The sequence below is a fragment of the Callionymus lyra genome, chromosome 13 (genome assembly GCF_982586985.1).
Source record: "Callionymus lyra chromosome 13, fCalLyr1.hap1.1, whole genome shotgun sequence".
Classification (NCBI taxonomy): Eukaryota; Metazoa; Chordata; class Actinopteri; order Syngnathiformes; family Callionymidae; genus Callionymus; species Callionymus lyra.
Genome location: NC_141830.1, coordinates 12563847 through 12583209, shown reverse-complemented (window position 1 = coordinate 12583209; position 19363 = coordinate 12563847). Strand labels below are relative to the sequence as shown.

The 19363-nt window shown below is 38.2% G+C and overlaps 1 protein-coding gene across 1 annotated transcript in view; it reads right to left on the bottom strand.

Annotated features, from left to right (window-relative positions):
• afg1lb (AFG1 like ATPase b) overlaps positions 1–19244 on the bottom strand; it is a 31482-nt gene extending 12238 nt beyond the window's left edge. The window contains exons 1-7 of the mRNA XM_087805005.1: positions 18689–19244; positions 18374–18582; positions 10896–10956; positions 10729–10830; positions 10460–10587; positions 5662–5761; positions 2037–2095 (exon numbers count right to left, since the gene is read on the bottom strand). Of these exons, the coding sequence (XP_087661131.1) occupies positions 2037–2095; positions 5662–5761; positions 10460–10587; positions 10729–10830; positions 10896–10956; positions 18374–18582; positions 18689–18806 (777 nt within the window). The 5' untranslated portion in view covers positions 18807–19244. The remainder of the gene's footprint in view (positions 1–2036; positions 2096–5661; positions 5762–10459; positions 10588–10728; positions 10831–10895; positions 10957–18373; positions 18583–18688) is intronic.
• Positions 19245–19363: the final 119 nt, after the last annotated feature.

The window sequence follows — 19363 nt, the reverse complement described above, 5'->3', positions numbered from 1 at the left end:
GTTGCCACACAGAGGAGCTTGGCTTCTCCACCGCAGCAGAAGATTATTTCAAGCAAATGTATTGTTTTTAAGATTTTGAGTATCGTTTTTTGACCCAGTAACTGCTGACTTCAACCACTTGGAATTGGGTGATGAAGATAAACAGAAATACTTCAGGAGAGCACCAACTTTTTTTCACTTCACTACAGGAAGTTTAGTGTTTCAAGGGAGAACTAAAAAACAAATGAACAGAATTACCATTAATTTTAGTTAAGATATGTTACTTTATGAGCAAAATGTGTCACAATCGTCGACTAATTCCACTTTTAAATTCCACACAAAGGCTTTCTTGAAAATCTATGAAGATTTGAGCCCGACAGCCAAGAGAGGATGCAATTGACAAGAAGTTAACAGTTGAATAAAGAACCGAGTCAGAAAAGAAGCTGGATTAACCTCTTACAACGGTCCTGCTTAGGTGATAGCGAGGAGATGACTTGAATTAATTCAATCTATTAAGGGTCAGCTAGTTAGCAGTGTGACCTTCTGAAACTGCTTTAACTCAATGGAGAACCTCTGGAGTCCAACCCCCTCCCCACTCTCTAAGAAGCCTCGACCCTAAAAACCAGATGGCTCCACAAAGGGGAACATGGACGTCTGAAAGAGAAAGGGCTGTGCAGGGCAGACGGGGACAACGGCCATTCACGACCATGGTGAGGTGGATTAAAGAGGGCAGGGGGCTCGGCTGGGGGGGGAGAAGGAAGGAGACGAGGTGATACCTCGTTTGTGGAAGTGAATGTAGAGAGGCGCTCTCGTGGTCATGTGACCACTGGTGAGGGTGTAAAGTCAAACCCTTGAAATGCAACACAAAGAGTTTTTTTTAATGGTGAAAATAAGTAGAATTCAATTTACCCATGAATCAAAATTATTTTTCTGATCATAAGTATTCCATCACTTGGTTTTAATCCAATAATGGGAAATATTTGAGCGCTTGAATAAGTTCACCGTCCTTTTTCATTCATTTTAAACAGAGGAATTTTTTTGAACAGCAGAAAAACTGCACCATAAGCACAAAACCATTACCGCCCCCAACCTTAATTATGGTGCCAACGAGACAGTGAACTCCCATGATGCCTTTCTCCACACAGATGCATTTATTGGAGGCCGATTGTTCTTTGGTACCATGTTTAAATTCTACATTCTATGTTTTCTGTGAGAAAAGTGATCGACAGCTGTGATCGGTTGGCTGGGCGGCAAAGCATTCTGGGAGCTTGTGACCAAGAGAGTTCTTAAAAGGGATGACACCTCCTATCTGTTACCTGTATCCTGTCTTGTTCTTATTTTATTTTGATTTATTTTTTGTGAAAAATTGCTGTATTTGCTGTGGCTATTGGAAAAAAACAATTTCCCGAATGAGACCTCCTGAGGGATCAATAAAGTTCTACCTTAACTTACCTTTATGTAATGTTGAGGCTGCAAGTTAAAGTAAATGTTGTTATATATAAAAAAATTGAGAGTATTAAAACCTTGCGTTAACCAGGGACGATTATCTCACATCAAATTGTATTAATTCTTATTATTAAAGGAGATCTCTATCATTTTACATTATCTCTCTCCGTAAATCTTTCTTAAATGTGTGTTTTATTTGTAACGTTTAAATGGGCCGAACATATCGAGAAAACAATGATATCAACTTACAAGTACTGTAGTACATACTATAGTGTAGCAGGGATTTACTATCAACAGCAATGTCGTCTCGGCTGTTTGAAGGCCCTTCATGACAGATGCATTTATTTATGATTTGCAGATGGGATGTTGATGTCAACCCTTTAAATTGCAAAGGGGATTATTTTTTGTGTTTAAATGTTACCTGGTCAGTGGCTCCTCTCCAGCCCCCAACCCTCTACCTTTTAATTTTTGCACGGTCGATGCGATCAAACAGCTTTGTGACACAGCGACAGGCATCAAGCAAGCAGAGACCACTGAAGAGTAACTCACAGAAAGACACATGTGCTGTAAACGAATGAATAAATTAACAATAAAGGAGCGGCTGACTTTACCTTCAACACGTCGATGAAAGGCAGGAAGGTGTCTCTCTGAAGTCCATTTTTGTACAGATCTGAAAGAGGAGGGGAGGGCTTGTATTAGAGCTGCTGTTTAGCCCCCTAATAATGTCATTCCCCCGCCACAGATTGGCAAATAAAGTGGCTATTGATGAACTGAAACATGGGTGGGCAGGCGCCACAAAAGGACCGGGACCGGGGGAGAAAAATGGATTTCTCTACCGGCAGCGGCAGCAACATAAAATTCATTACATTCCCAAACAATGGTGGCGAGAGAAAGGGCCGTCGCCTTTTCAGGGCAAACAATGTCCGCGGTGGCTCGCTGAATGGAGCTTTCAATTAGCTCGCCTGAAACAAATTACATCTGAAGTAGCATCCAGGATAGACAGATAAAACAGATCAGGATTCACACACAAACAAGGACAAAGACGCACACACACACAAAAGATGAGTCTCTCCAGCTGCAAATGCAAACAAGTGGTTGCTGTTGATGTTTGGGCCTGAGCTTATTACAGTTGGACCCGGACCAGAGTCTGTCCAAGTCGCCGCCCGCAACTTTTGCCATCACTGGGCAGGAAAGACACTGATGATACAGTAGAAGGACTTAAGTCTACACTCTGACCTTTGCACTTTGAATTCAAAATCATCCACCGTAGAAAACAACAGGATAGTTTCATCACACAAAATGATCTGGAACCTTTCCTGATGAATTACTTACTGTATGTCTTATCTAGAGTCTTGAACTTTTAATTCTCCAGCAGGAGGTGGTTTTTGTACCCATTTGGAATTGTACTAAATTTGACTCGGTGTGTGAGATTTGGACCTGTTTTAAACCATTTGAACAATGCCAGAGACGCATTTAGATTTATTTTTCATATATAGTGTGTGACAAAAATATAGGGCCACCCGTTTGGAGGGAGTTATTTATTTATTATTATTATTAAAAAAATATTAACCCTGTGTTTTTTGTTGGTATATTCTACACCTACCAACATTTTTTGGGTCTCTAAGAAGGCCTGGTTCGAAAGATTTAGGGCCTAAAATCTAGATATATTTTAAAACCAGACATTTTATGTTGTTTATTTTGAATTTTTTAATCTTTTTTATTTATTTCCTGATATTTTCTGTGAAGGGCCTTGAAAGGGTATTTTGGTTATGTGTGGCTTACATTTTTACGTTATATATATACAGTATATATATATATATATATATATATATATATATATTTAAAATTTCAAATGTTGAAACTTTTTAAGTTTTATTTTATTAATTGAATTTCATCATTTCTAAATTGAAAGATTCAATTTGTTGTAATTAAAACCTTTTTTAATTATGTTTTCTGAATGTTTGATCAAGTTTTAATTTTTTTTAATAATTATAAAAATGAAATTATGGCGCTTATAAAACATAGGGGCCACAGGTATTATTTATATTTAAATGAAATATCCCTCTCTAACAAGTAGATAAGAGCATTTTCCATTTTCCCCCTGCATCACTAAACCACTAGAATCTTAGTGGAAACATTTAGGGTCACAACAAAAGAAGTATTCCGCATTACCATGGCTGTTAATTCACGAGGCCGATGGATGTACACCTTGAATTAATGATGCATTATCATAATGCAGCCCATACAGCCCAGAACACGATCTAAGACTAAAAGCTCATCAAAGTCCATTTATTTTAAAAGACTCTTGTCTCCGTCTCATTGGCATCAGTGATTAAATGGAAAATGCTACTTTAGTAAATCCTGTTTCATCTCCCGGCGGCTCTCCAGACCACATTTATTGCAATCTTCATATTAACACCAATGTCTTTCATGCCTGATTATTGCTCATAGCTTTTTAAAAACCCCATCAGGGGAGCAATTAATAACAAGTGTGTTCGACTTAAGCATGGACGATCTTAACAGCAGGAGAACTGCAGCATAAGAAACCTGTTGGCCTTGACATGACATGTTCTAAGATCAGTTCATGTCTTTCAGGTAAAACTGAATTAATACTTTGTGGAATGAGTCCATTTTAGTGTTACACAAATTATTAAAAAATAAGCAGATGGATGATTTTAAGTGACTTCCAAAAAGAGGACACAGTAGCAGAGATGATTTTCCTGTTTCCGCAGCAGGCACAGGATAAACATCTATTATTTAAAAGGACCCTCACATTTTCTTTTTGAAGTAACGCACAACATATCTACTGTACTTACTGGGACTCACTCGGATATGTGGGATTCATACATACCATTTGTTGCATCATGTGTCTCGATTCACACCGACTACCACTAATGTATATACACACTGCCATTAGCCCACTTATTGTGGATTTGAAATAGACCTGAGACCTAAATCCTTGAACCCTGCGTGTGCACTTAGGCGGCTGGACGATGGAAAGATTCCTAATCTACTTTATTGAATTACCTATAAATATTAGAGTCATCTTAGGGCTGTGGCGTTACACTTATCTCATGATACGATAGCTTTCGATGCACTTGTATCATTTTTGAGACTCGGTCCTCTTGTCCTCAGTCATTCGCCGGGATGTTGCGGAATTTCATAGTTACTTCAGCTACAGTGGACGTTATGTTTGCTGCCATCTAGTGGCCAGAAATTTAATTGCAACACAAAAATTGTTGACATTTCGTTGCCAGTTTCACTGCTGTGTTCTTCTGTGCAATGACAAAAAAATAAAAGTCTAAAATGAACAACCGCTGTGAATATTTGCATGTTAATTGGAATACAAAATATAATTGTTTTATTTTACACACATTATTAAAAAATACTTTTCGGAATATCGATAGAGTAACGTAAAGAAATCAAAAACCCTAGTTAGAGTGGTTAGTATCCAAGTAAAATAGTGTAATGTAAAATTGAAATAAATAAAATATCCACTATGTCACCTTCTAAGTATCAGCAATACTTCTACATAATCCGTTTTATAGCTTCACTCTTCATGAAGGCAGAATAAATCTACAAAGTATTGACTACTTCATTTTTTAATCGTTTAAATTAACAATGTTTAATCATCAACATCTATTTGAACTTGCAAACACAACATTTCAAATGAGATGCCATCCATCTCAACATTACTCTCCGTAAAGGTGACCTGAAAAGCTCCCGTTATGCTTTGCCGCCCAGCTAATGACAGCCGTCGATTATAATGAATAGTGTCGTAGCGACCAATCGGTCAACGCCAAATAGAGCGGTGTGTAGAAAGGCATCATGGGAGTTCACCGTTTTGTAAAGTGGGTGAAATAATTCATGGCTTCCACTAGGTCCTGGGGTATAAACGTTTGTGTTTTTGAAATAAATGACCTGTTCTTAACGATTACATTTTATGTTTAAATGAGTAGTACTGTAAATCAGCGTAACAGTGAAGTCTAAACCACAATATTAACTGTACAGGCAAAGGACATTACGTCACTTAAAAAAAAATCAGGAAGAGAATTGATGAATTAATAGATTGTATAATGTTCAATTGTACCTGTAGGGAGCCCTCTGGTGGACACCACTCTCACTGCGTATATAAAACTTATCCCAAAAAAAAAAAAGCTTCACAAAATGAAAATGCAAAATATTATATCTGCGTTTATATTATTGGCAACTTAGCAAAATAAAGGAGACATGTACCATCTGGAGGTCTGTTGGAGGTGGCCACCACCACCACGCCCAACTTGAACATGGTCTGGAAGAGCTGCTTCAGAATCATGGCATCGGCGACATCAGTCACCTGAAAGAAGCAGACGAGAAATAAGCGGCGGAGCACCGTCGCATCTAACACTCCATGTTGATTAGTGTCATTCAGGTTTGCTTATTCCCTCCTTTGTGGCTGGTCATGGCCACGCAGACAAACACACGCGCACATCTCAAGTGCTTGGAATGACTGCAAATGGTCATGAAACAGCTTTTTCCACTGAGGACGAGCAGCACGGGCGAAGCGGCGAACGCCAACTCATCAACCCAGAGGCCGCCAGAATGCAGAGGGAACAAGAGAAGAATAGAATAATAAAATGGAGCAATTCCAATCCAGACTAGGGTCACAATGGCAAAAAAAAGATTCATCCGAGGAGGTCAAATGAAAAAAAGCAGCACGTGTGTTTCACAGGAACTCAACACAAGGTTACCAGGCTACAAAACATAAATCCAATTTAACCGCCTGCTGCCTTTTTCATCTACATAATTTCCACGATAAACAAAAGGTCGATGACAGGCGCTGACGCAAGGACGTTCATGAGTCGCTGGCTCATACGTGAAGAGCTCTGACCTTTCAATTAGCAGCGCGGGCTCTTACTTTTATCCTTGTTCTCTCGTATCCCTCTTTTTCACCTCTGTTGTTCTTTTTAGAACATGAAGCAGGTTTTCTGGGGCTGCAGCGACGGCATCAACCCATGATCAACACAGCACAACATCCTTGTGCTTTTAACCGTATTTCATGTTTCTTTTTGTTAAAACCATTGAAATTTATCCTAAAAGATGCTAGTTCTTGGAGAGGTAAACATGTATACATATTGTTTTTTCTAAACCCTAAAAGCCTTTCCAGGGTGTCCCTGGGGATTCCATCCATTACTGAGTTGGGGGAACATTCCATCTTTGTCTCCTGGTTCAACGCCATCTTTCTAACAAGGTCATTAAAAGTGTTATTTCACCCAAAATCCAAATTTCACTCTTTTTCTGCTCAAACTCGTGTTGACCAAGGGTTGGAATTATTTTAAGGATAATACAAAGTGTTTTTGGAGTTACAGGCAGAAATGTTGGTTGATATGACGGTCGTGACCAGAGATCAGTTTCCTTCTTCCAAATACCTCCATACCACTCGTCTGTAACGTCCATCTTGCATTGAAGACTCAACATTAAAAAAATAACTTTATTTTTATACGTTTGTTTTTGGGCTAAAAACACCATCAGCGCAAATCTTTCACTCCAAGTCTGTTATTGCTGTGAACTGAGACACTGCAAGAGATATATCCTGAGAAACTGGGATCTTCCTTTAATTTATTTAATTTTTTTTGTAACAATTTACAATGCAACAGACAAGTAGTATGGAGATTGGATGTTTTTAACTGTGTCTTTTTTGATAAAGGTCAAAGAAAAGTGAGCACAGTTTGCGACTAGTTTACATTGTTGCCTGTAACTCCATAAAATAATCCCAACCCTTAGTCGACATGAAGTGAAAATAAGTGGACCTTTTGGGTGAACTATCTTTTTAAGTTAAGTGGAATTTAGTCTAAATAAACTGATGTAGAGGTTTGTTCTTTTTACCCTGTAAAATGTTGAATCAAACTTGCTCTATTGATAATTTCCTCGTCTCTGTAAACAACCCTCTAGGCTGCTATACAAACACCTCCCTGCTTTTCACAAGGATTGACGGACGAAAACGTCAGTAAAGAGTTTTCCTAATTGTGGCACCCCGGTCCAAGATGAGCCCTCGTGACCGCCATACTCCGAGCATATGTCTCTTTTCATCCTGGGGTGTCTTGTGTTTTTGCATATTAGCCTCACTGCCCTCCACAATACTTGATTAACATCTGTGTTAAAGCCTCGATTTATCTCAGAAGAGGCGAGTTAGGCCATTGAATCAGCGTGTGTGACGGCCGTGTGTGTGCTCATAATGAGAATCCACAAAAAAAGCCAAGAACCACGATGAAGCGGAGCCCCTTGTTACCTCCACTGAAATTGGACTTTGATTTTAAAAGAAGCATTTAAAAATAACCTTTTACGCCACCTAGAGTTCTTTAATCGTATTAAATCAGGCGATATGATACATTTCATAATACACGGGCAAGGATACAATATATTGAGATGTATTACGATTTATTGCAATACTGTAGAACAAGTATATATTTGTAGTATTGTCTAGTACTTGACTCTGGTGTTGCAGAATTTACAGACCACGTGACTCTTGATGATGAATGACATGAAAATATGTCCAAAAATCAGCTTTAAAAGTCGCTGGAGTCGACTGTATCCTCTCGTCCCGAGTCATCAATGGGATTTAATTTTTAATTGATGGAGTCTGCTGATTCCTTTAAGAAACATCTTAAGACGTTTTTATTTGTTCAGGCTTTTTCTTGATTTTCTGGAACTCCTGTTGTGTTATCAGTTTTATCTTGACCTTTAAAGTATATACTTTATTGAATATTGTTTTGATTGTTTAAGCGCTATGTGACCCTGGTCTGGAAAAGCGCTATATAAATAAAAATTACTTACTTACTTACTTACTTTAGCTGTGGCGGATGTAATACCTGCTGCCATCTAGCGGCCGAAAGTTTAATTGCAACAAAAAAAATTAACAAACCCAGTGAAAATGTTCATGATTATGTTAAAATAAAAAAGTATTTTACACACTTAATATATAGTATAAGCCGTAAAATATATATTTGAATGACAAATAATATTTTCTGGATACAGTATCATTTAAAAAATGTATTGCGATATTTAAGTGTATCACTTTTTTACCCCCCCCCCCCCCCCCCCATTAACACAGCTAGAAATAACCCCCCATATTTAAATGAGCATCCAATTAGTCAATGGCTGTCAATTTAAGGTAAGACAAATGGTCTTTGATGTTACACCTCTTTATGTGCAGAAGACGGTGTGCGGTGACGAACGACTCGCGACAATGACGCTCAATCAGTTCCTCCGTGCTCTCACTATTCTCGCCGTCCAATCTCGGACCTCTCGACAGCCAGAATTCATTAGCAGAGCCCGATGCGGAGAAGGAAGGAAGGGGGGGTTCAAATTACTGATAATGGCACATCGCTAATGAAGAGAATGGAGAAATGTCATTAGCATTTAAGAGGATAAGATCCATCTGACCCGTCGACGCCGCCACTCGCTTTTTAGCTCCACTTACTTTAGGAAGCCGGAGACCGATACCGGGGCCGTTCATTTGCATGGCTGAGTGGAGGAAGATGCTGATTGGTACGGAGCCCCCCGAGATTTCAACACCACCTTCAACCTTTTCATCTCTTGTTTACGCATCACAAACAACGCGCACATGTCCGCTTGTTTCCCCTCCATTCAGCGGTGGAAAGAGACAACAGCGGCGACGGCAAACAAAACAAATCAATGAGGACGCGAAAAAAACAGCAGCGCGGTTTGAAGTGCGAGAGGCCGGAGCGTGAAGAGGAGCCGCTCTTGATCCTCGCAGATGGTGATTACGGGGAGCGGCTACACCTTGGGTGAACTTTGACCTGCCGGCAACCGCTGTAATGACGCCGAGACGAGATGCTTTCAAAATCAAGGGGGAAATTACGGAAGCGCCATCAGAATATTGAAGGGTTGATTTTTGCATTTCAATTTTGATTTTATTGTTTTCAGCATTTTTTTTTAATAACTCAATTAAATAATTTATTTTCAAAGATAATTGAAAAATTGATTCTTTTCAAAAGGATTTCTTAACATATAGAGTTTGATATCCAAATTCTAAAAAAAACTCGAATACATTTTCTAAATTCGATATTTTTTCCATCCGTAGCATTTTAATTACAATATTAGAAAGTGTTGGTAAAATACCAGACCATATTTAATTAAATACCTAAAATTCCATTTACTGATGGCACTGATATACTTGCCTAGAAAAGACAATAACGAGCTTTAGAAGAAACAAAAAAAATAATACATCATGATAATATTTTCTACTTAAAAAGGGAAATAATAAGCTGCAGTCTAGGACACAACTTCTAAGTGCAAACCCAATTTTTACAAGATGTATTGGTTTATCTACATTATTAATCTCATAAAAAGTGAATTCAATATTAAAAGGCTGCTCAGAAATTCTTGGTGTAAACATTTCGTTTTGTTTATTATATAATTTAATTATATAAATGCAAGTCTCATCTGTGGACCTTCTCATACAAAAACATGTATGATCTTATTTTATCTATACGCACAAGCTCCAAAATACATTTTTTACTTGCGCACAAATTGCCACTAGAGGTCGCCACCAATGCTTCCGTCAGTATATTAGGTTTGACCAAGAGAGTACGTCTTGATTCAAGACTTTTATCTTTTTTAAGTGTTTTTATAATATGCAGCATTCACCTAGAATTGAAAAGTGGAAAGTTCATTTATTGTTTATTATTAATTTATTTAATAATTTCCACTTAATCTCCATGGTGGGGAAGCAACTCCCAGCTACCTAGGGTGAGAGGTTTGGGACACCCTAGACCGGACACAAATCTATAGTGACTAAGAATAATAACAGAATAAGAAGTACATATTTGTGTTGCGTTTTAAATTGTATTATTTGTGTTTATAGACGACACATTATAGAAACGGTTGTTTTGTTGGAATCTGTTAATTGATGGAAACGAGATGCATCTGTTAATCACAACATAATCAATACTAAAACTGATCAGCAGTAACTATTGTGATCATCTGCATTAGTTGTGTTTGGACAAAAAGCAGCTGCAAATGTGTTGCTCACCTGGAACTCGTCGAAACACAAAAGACAGGTTTGATGGCAGATCTCCATGGCAACCGGTGCTATGGGGTCGTAGGTGAACATTTCCCCGAGCCTTCTCTTCGGCAGGCTTTGTTTCCGGTGGTGGATCCCTGCGAGCAGACAAGTCATGTTAGTCCACAGCTGCAGCGAGCAGTACTTCCACCTGCAGGTAATAATGGGAGATAATTGGCAGTAGTTTCTTATAGTTTCTTATTATAAATAAAACCTAAAGATACAACAGGAGAACTCACTGTTGTGGACGTCAAGCATGAAACCATTGAAATGGACTCTCAATTTTCTAGGGTTTTCCACGCCCGAGTAAAACATATCCATGAGCATGGTTTTCCCCGTCCCTGGGTCCAGAAGGCAGAATTAAACATGGGAGAGAGAGAGGAACCGGAGAAGAACTGGATCTTACCAACATCTCCGTGCAGGTAGAAGCCTTTCGGTGCTGGAGCTGGAGCCTCTGGGAGAAGATCCTGTGATGTTTCATGGAAACACATAATCAGAAGTCGATGAAATTCCACATGTGGAGGTTCAAGTATTCACGGTTCTTGTTCATGAGTTAGAGAAGGAGAGGAATTGGCAAGAAATGGACTCTGCAGCAAAAATTCTGACCGGCTCTAGTAGAAGAACTCACATTTCTACGATCCTTAAAACGCTTCACCGGCTGCCAATTAATTTTAGGATAATTTTAAATTCTGGTTCTTACTTTCAGATCTATTCATGGTCAGGCTCCTCCTTCCATCAGTGATCTGATCCAGCCTTACACCCCAGCTCGGGCTCTGAGGTCTGTGGATCAGAATCTACTGATGGTTCCTGAACACGCTTCTGGACCAGAGGAGAGAAATCCTTCCAGGCTGTTGCTCCTAAGCTTTGGAACGATCTTCCTCTCTTTCTGTGTTTGATGATCTACTGACTCCTTCAAGAAACATCTTAAGACATTTTTATTTCTGCAGGCTTTTCACTGATTTTCTGGGGCTCGGTCTTATGTGTCTTGGACTTTTAGGGTATACAGTTTTAACTGATCCTCAAAGCCGGCAGCGATAGCTCGAGTGTCTTGCCTGGAATTGAAGTGAACCTTGTGACCTATACAGTAGAATAGATAAGACTTCTTATCCCTTTTTATCAATCCCTCTGGAATCTTTTTCGTTTCATAAAAACAGAACAAGAACAAAGTTCAAACAAAATAACTAAGTGCAAGTATAAAGAACATAGATCAAAATAAAGAACAAAGATCTAAATGAAATAACTAAAAGAAAAATATTTATTCTTTATTATTCTTTATTGATTTCTCGGGCCATTGACGACACACTTTTCCCAGGCTGGGTCACCAGGGTCACGGAGAATGACTTGATCATTCATATCCACAGGCTGGTTTAGGAATGACTTTAAAATTAGTTCTCTGTGTTTGTGTAGAAAAAATGGATTTTTTTTCAGGCTTTCAATGTCAGATCACCTTTCAGAGTTTTTGGGATTGATTTGTGACTTCCAGAGTCTTGAAGGCCGCTGGAGTGAATAACTCATCCGAATAAAGAGTCAAGTTTGAAAGCATGGATCTTTGTTCTTGTCTTTTTGAAAAGATTGAGCCGCTTGATTCAGATTCAACACAGGAGCTGCAGTTTAATTGAAACATTCCACAACCAAATCAGCTCACTTTGAAGACTGTGACACCTGACATCAGACTTCATTCAGCAGAGAAAACTGATGCTTTGTATAGCGTTAAAGCCCCAATAAGTAAGATTGTAATTATTGATTCAGGCTTCCCCTAGTGTCGGAGCAGTAAAGAACAACAAGCTTGATGGTACAAAAATAAACCTATCACTGCATAAAAGTTAAAAATAAATTATGAAAAGTCAAAGCTACATATTGCTAGTTAAAGGTAGTCACCACCACTCCTGTGGACCACTCTATGATGAAGCAGAATAAACGACATCATTATAAATAAACAAATGCATTCAATACACAACCTGATGTAGAATGGAACACATAAATGCATTTATAAAAATAAAAATGGCCAAAACTACGAAGAATGGTGCAATTTCTGTGTAAATATAAAAGTATATATATATTTATACATTTCAACTTGTATTTATATACATATACACTTAATAATAAATGTTTTTGCACATTTTATACTCATTTGTTATTTGTGCATTTTGTTAAGTATTTAAATAAATAATTATAGTTATATATATATATATTATATAGTATTGTTTAATTTATTGTCCATATCAAACAGGCTAGATTCCCTACAGTACTACAACATGCACATTACATGTGCACAGCTTGATTAATGAGTTCACTGAGAGGGAGTTAGTGTGAGCCATGAAAAAAAAACATAAATCAAGTTTCTCACTCAAAATCAGGTTCAGTTTTAGGTCAGGGACCGTTTCAACGAACACCACACCAGCTAAAATGTTGTGGGAAAAAAATCAGTATATTCCAGGAATAAAGGTTTGATAGTGTGTGTCATTGAAATGAGAAAGCCTTATTTCTGATTTGTATATTTTATTCATGAAATTGTGTTATTGTAAACATATTTATCATCACAGTTTCCTTATGAAGTTCCTACCATGTATTGCATTGAAACGACTTTTCACCCACTTCTGCTGCTACTATAGCTAAAAAGTCACTGTTGGTAAATATTTAAAAACACTCTCGCTCTAAAGAATCAGTCAAGAAGAACTCACTCATAAACCTTTTCTAACAAAAACATTTTTTTTTTAAATCAAAGCTGTTCAGCATCACCAGGACTCAGACTGTGTTTGTGAAAGTTAAATAAACAACTTCCCTCAACACCTGCAGGGGGACCCGACAGCTGATAATAGCCACTTTTAAATCAGCCCCCCCCCCATCCCACCATACGTAGCGGCTGACCTAAATAAAGCCGAATCATGGAATCAGAGTTTTATAAACAAAGTATGGCGAGGCATTAAGCCACCACTACAGTGTGAGGTTTCACATTCTCCAGACTGGCCCACTGCAGGGGAGGAAGACAAAGGGGATCTAATCAACAAGACAAGCCAGGGTTCCCACGAAAGAAAAGCATCATCAGAGGAACAATGGGGGGATTTGTCAGACAAAACGGAGGGGACTGAATGAGGCTCTATACGAGATGGACTGGACTTGTCTGTGCAGGCTGTTTAGCGCTGCTAATTGTGATACGGTACTGTTGCATTGAGGTGCTGCTGGAAGTCATTGTGCTGCCTGCCTCCTATCATCAAAAGGTCCTGGCTTCAAAAAAAAAAAAAAAGTCTGTGAGACCAAGCTGAGCCGAAAAAAGAAAATGCTTAAAAAAGTCCCAAGCGATGCGAGCGGAGTGAGAAGACTTCAAAACAAGTCATGAATTCATGAGTTGGATCATATTTTATCAGGGTTTGTTTATAGATGGAGTTTCTTATCATGAACATGGTTATTTTAAGATGAACCATCAGATTTATAGAGATTACATCAGAGCCTCTCTTGAAGTGTGTATCAATATCAATATTTTATTAAATCTCATTTTGATAAGACACAGACACACAATAAGTTGCTACAATTGACAAAATTCATTTATAGTTTAGGAAGACCACTCATTGCTGGGAAATAAAAGAAATAGAAAAAAAATATGCCAGATTTTTGCCAAAGTAAAAAAAATACTTTAACATTTTGTAGAAGCATCACAAACGAATTTAAGTTAGTAAAAATCCTACATTAATAAAAAAGACATAATTCCTTGTGTACAAATGTGAATATATTTATAAACAAAAGTTGAAAATAAAAGGACAATTTAATAATACAAGCACGAATAAAATGGATTTCTTTGGCATGAAAATATATATTCAATTCTATTTTAAAAATATAAACAAACCCGAATATTTTTTATATCTATGAACATTTATATTCTTATCTACCGGAGCAGGGCTGGAAATTCAGGATAAAAATACATTAAGAGAGTTTACAAAAGAGAAGACATGCTTTCTGGTATTAAATAATGTCTAATTGCAAAAGTAATAGAGCAAATATTTCGTTTCATTAACAATTCTGTTCTTTGTTTAAGACAGACAGGAGACTGAATCCAATAATTTATTTTACAAAAGACACATTGTTTAACTTTTTAATTGAGAAAAACATTAATATTTAAATCTCAATATTTTCTTTTATTTGTTTTGTATGTGAATAAATTCAAACAACAATTACTTTGACTAAAAAAGAGGAAAATGTGCACGTTTATAAAAAGTTCACAAGTGAAGAACTGCCTCAAGCTAGAGTTGTGCCTCATAAAAACTTTGCTGTACGACTTAAAATACTAACCCATTATCCTGCCAAGAATATGTTTAGATAGTTATATCTGTGCTTGACATTGCAGATCCATGACTCACTCGGCAACAGTGACTACAAAGAAGATTCTCGTCCACAGAATTAATTCGGGGACTACTTTTCAGCCGCAGAACTGAACTCACTGTCCGCTGCACTAGGACCACTTGACTCTGGAGAGACTAGACAGTGTTCGATTGAAAACTTAGTGAAAAAACAAACTTGTTACTCATCCTCTCTGTGCCCTCTCCCAGCTCCTCATTACTCCCCCTGTCCCCCCTTTTCCCCTCCCCTGCCCCCCCTTCTCGCTGGTGCTGGAGTGAAACACTGGACGAGCAACAAGCCTCTCCTGTCCGCTCTGGCATAACAGTGTGTGACTTCTCCCTGACTTCCCAGGATGCCCTTTGGCATGGCGGGGGTACTTGTCAGTGGTGGCTGGCAGCTATTGGACTATGGCAGAGTGGAGAAGGACAAGGCTGTCCCTCAGTCGCTCCGTCTGACAGAACTCTGTGGCCCCGGCTCACCTCCGGACGCCGACGGAGAATGAATGGCACAGGAGCGGAAAGTTCACAGACTGGACATGTCGGCCTTCAAACTTTGCCTAAACAGTAAAAAACAAACGATGTTTGGACACGTATAAGAGTAGATGTTTGTGTTTTGAAGTGGTCATTATTGGACACATATTTGGAATTAGTTTCTCCGTCTCAATTATAGGGGTACACTTAAATATTGATACACTTAAATATTGCGATATTTTATTTCACAATACTATATATATATATATATATATATATATTCTTTGGCACTGTATCAATTTGTCATGTTATTTTAATGGATTAGATTTAAATAAAGAATTATGTATTAAATAGGTATTTGCATTTTTGGTTTTTATTTAATTTTTTATTTAACAACTCAATGCCACTTTCCCCTGCGTTCATTTTGGTGTTGCAATTCAACTTCTGGCCACTAGATGGCAGTCATAACGTCCAGCTAAAGGAAGAATTCAATCCCCCAGGATCCTGATGATGACTGAGGACAGGAGGATACACTCCAGCAGCGGTTTAAGATGATGGTTTCAAATCAAATGAAAGCTGTTCCAACTTCAAGAGTCATGTGGTCTGTAAATTCTGAGTCAATTACTCGACAATACTACAAATATTCTTGTTACTACAGTATCACAATATATCGTATTGTTGCCCCTGTATTGTTATAGGTATTATATTGCCATATTCTTGCCAATACACACCCGTATTCATTAACAAATAAACAAACAAACTTTGTATATGTTGGGCTCTTGGCTGAGCTTAAGTGACTTTACACTCATAGCCAAGTCTGAGTCATCATCGCTTCCTGAACTTTATGCTTGAATTAACATATTTTTTTTGTCCACAAAAAATTAAAAACACATTAGCTTTTTCAAATGATGTCATAGATCCTTCACTTAAAACTGGATTACACGTAGTCTGGAATAAAACCGGTAGCCGCAGATCTCGCAATTAATCTCCAAGATAAACTATTCAAACTTGGAATCATTTAATTGCGGACAAAGCAGCGTTTCACAGATTTGGGAAGATTAAATGCACAAGAGGAATCTCTGATGACTTGAAGAGGTCGTCTCCCACGAAAACAATGGTCTATTGTTGGTCGACCATCCGCAAAACCACGCCACATTGGGTCAATATTAAGTCAAGTGTACTCTGCTCACAGACTTGGTCAGTTAGATAGGACAATGGCGGCACTTTCATAGCCAGAACAGACACCAAGAGGACAGCGGTATGACCCGGTTCAAGCCACCATAATTGCACAAGTTCCCCTAGTCAGTGTTTATGTGTGAGATGAGAAATAAGGTGCAAAGGGAGTAGGGGGGCAGTGTTGATAGCCTCACACCAAAGTATTTGTCAGGGGTCCGAATCAAAAGCAAAAAGGACAAGAATGGCCCAGATAATGGGGATCCCCTCATTACTGCAAGGGGACGATGAGAGAGTGAGAGGGGTGCTGGGACGGGCCCAGCGGGAGGTCTGTCCCGCTGGCTGCCAAAACCTCTGTGTCTGTGCCAGCCAACCAACGAAAAACTCCCACCAACCAGTAGTATACAGTCAGCTCCCGTGACCTAAAAACAACAACAGTTCCCTACAGTATGCTGGTCCAAAACTCGCATGCACAATACATTTCCCAGACCCCTACCCTCCCTTTGACCCGAGCCTCATGGCCACCATCACCGATACGACTGGGGTACAGTGGACTCTGAAGTCCCTTCAGATGTCACATGTCAACAAGTACTCATCGCAGTCCAAATGCTAAACTGAAATTGAGTAAACAAGTGCATACTGCCATGGTAATGTAACACTAGAACTAGCTCTATGGGGGGGTTTAGCTGATTTTTAAAGATTGTGTTGACGAGAGTCTGGCGTTTGTTCAAGAGGAGCCAAACTCTTCCCACATCTACGAAAGGGTTTGTTCACCCAAAATTCAAACTTCCCTCATTTTCTACTCACCCCCATGATGACTAAGAGTTAGAGTAATCTGTTCCATTTTAGATTTAGATTAACGCATGAAGAACAATAGCGTTACAAACAGGTACAAGTACTCCGTGTAATATCGCAAGAATTTCCAGTGTAGACGCTCGCAATATTTACCTGTAATACATTAATTTGTCTTTAACTCTAAAAAATAATCCCAACCCACCCTTCTTCTAAACACTGTCGTTGATGTTTTCCTACGCCGTATTCAGGAATTCATTCATTTGTGTGCTAGGCTCATATTTACAACCACTTGCAGGTTGCGTTTCTAAAAAAATATACAAAGCTTGAAACACTGTTATTTTTGTGAGCCATGATTTGGGGAGTAAGAAAATATCGATAAACTAATAATTGCGACATTTCTTTTCACGATACCGTATCGATATCGAACAGATTTATCGATTTTTTTTTTCATAATTTCAAACAGAATGTTGAGCTTCTTCTAGCTCCTGCAAGCACAAATCAGGTCTGGCCCAGGTCCTTAAGTTTGACACATGGTACATTTAAGACAATTTAACAACACTTGAAATATCTTAATATCAGGGATTTTGTTCTCTGTATTGCAGTGCACTGCATGTAAAATACTAAAAAAATGTTCTTAATAAAATTACCAATATATTAAATTTTCCAAAGTAAATAATATAACAAATATTTTAATCACAGACACAGTTAATATACAAGTCCTGATGCAAGCTATAAATGCAGGGATCAGGTTAGTATCTGGTTAAAATGTCTTCCGACAGAGCAGAACAACAACAACACTGGCTGACAGCCTGGATAAGAGCGTATTCACTGCATAGAAAATATCACCTTGGCAACTTAAAGTACGCTTTCTTGGGAAAATAAATACAAGCTTAACTCATCCTTTAAAAGACAATGAAATCTCAGTTCAAACCCCTTTTTTGTTTTGTTTTGTTTTTAGCACTCCTCAGTGGAAGAACTGTTTTGAAAATAACACTCCAGGACTCTCTAGTTCTTTGCCATGCCTTCAGGGGAAGACATCAGATCGAACATGAACTCTGACGTCAAATAAAGGCAAAATAGTTCATGAAAGATATAATCCTGAGACTGAAGTTACCTTTCCTTCATCTGTACCATCTTCATGGCTCACAGGCGGGGATGGTGCGTTCAGGAACAAGCTGTTATTGTAACTTTTCAGGCTGTGCTGCAGTAGAACCAGCTGATGAAGAACATGCTGCTGCAGAGGATCTTTCCTGAGGGACCCAGAAGACACCAGGTCCTCATACTGTGCTGAGGAGGAACTTTGACCTGCACTTCTGTCGTAACCTTGAGAAGAAACATGAATACAAATAAAACTGACAATTTCGAGAAGCTATAATAAAACGATGCGGCGTAATTTTAACAAATAAATGAGTGCCATTGTCACACAAACCTTTACTTTCCGAATTCCTATTCGAAATAAAAGAAAATGTCCTCTTAGTAAGACCTCTATTCTTGAATAAACTCTTAAGCGAGAATATAGCTGTGACAGGAAGTATGGACGTCGCCATTGTTGTAGTAAAAAAAAAAAGCAACGCAAAACTTTATTGACAACAAAAAAGCTACAAACGACCTTTAGATTTTTAGGATTTATTTTAAATGTGGTTTGAGAGCAAATATGAAATGAAACTGGTGTATAATGTTTTAAACGGTAAGTCAGTCGTAGTTAAATAAATAAAAATATTAAAAAAAAACAGCAAGCCAGTTAATGATATTCGGCTATAAAAATGTGTTTTATTTTACCTTATGATAAATATTTAAGATGTATTGATATTTTAGATTGGCGATCAGGTTGTTTTTAAATGTCGTGACGTCATGGTGTGCGGCGTGAATGAAAGAAAATGTTTCCGTTTTGTGTTGAATTTGCGTTTACTTATTTACTTTCGAGTTAAGAAACGTATTTTAAAACCGCATTATAAATTGAAACTGATCTATAACAGTGTAAACAAACCGAGCCGAAGTGTCAGCTGAACCTCAGCTGATCGGAAGTCCCATTTCCTGGCACGTCAAGTTTAAAATATTTAGCCACACAATGAAACCGGAAATTGTAATAGCGAGTATAATATTT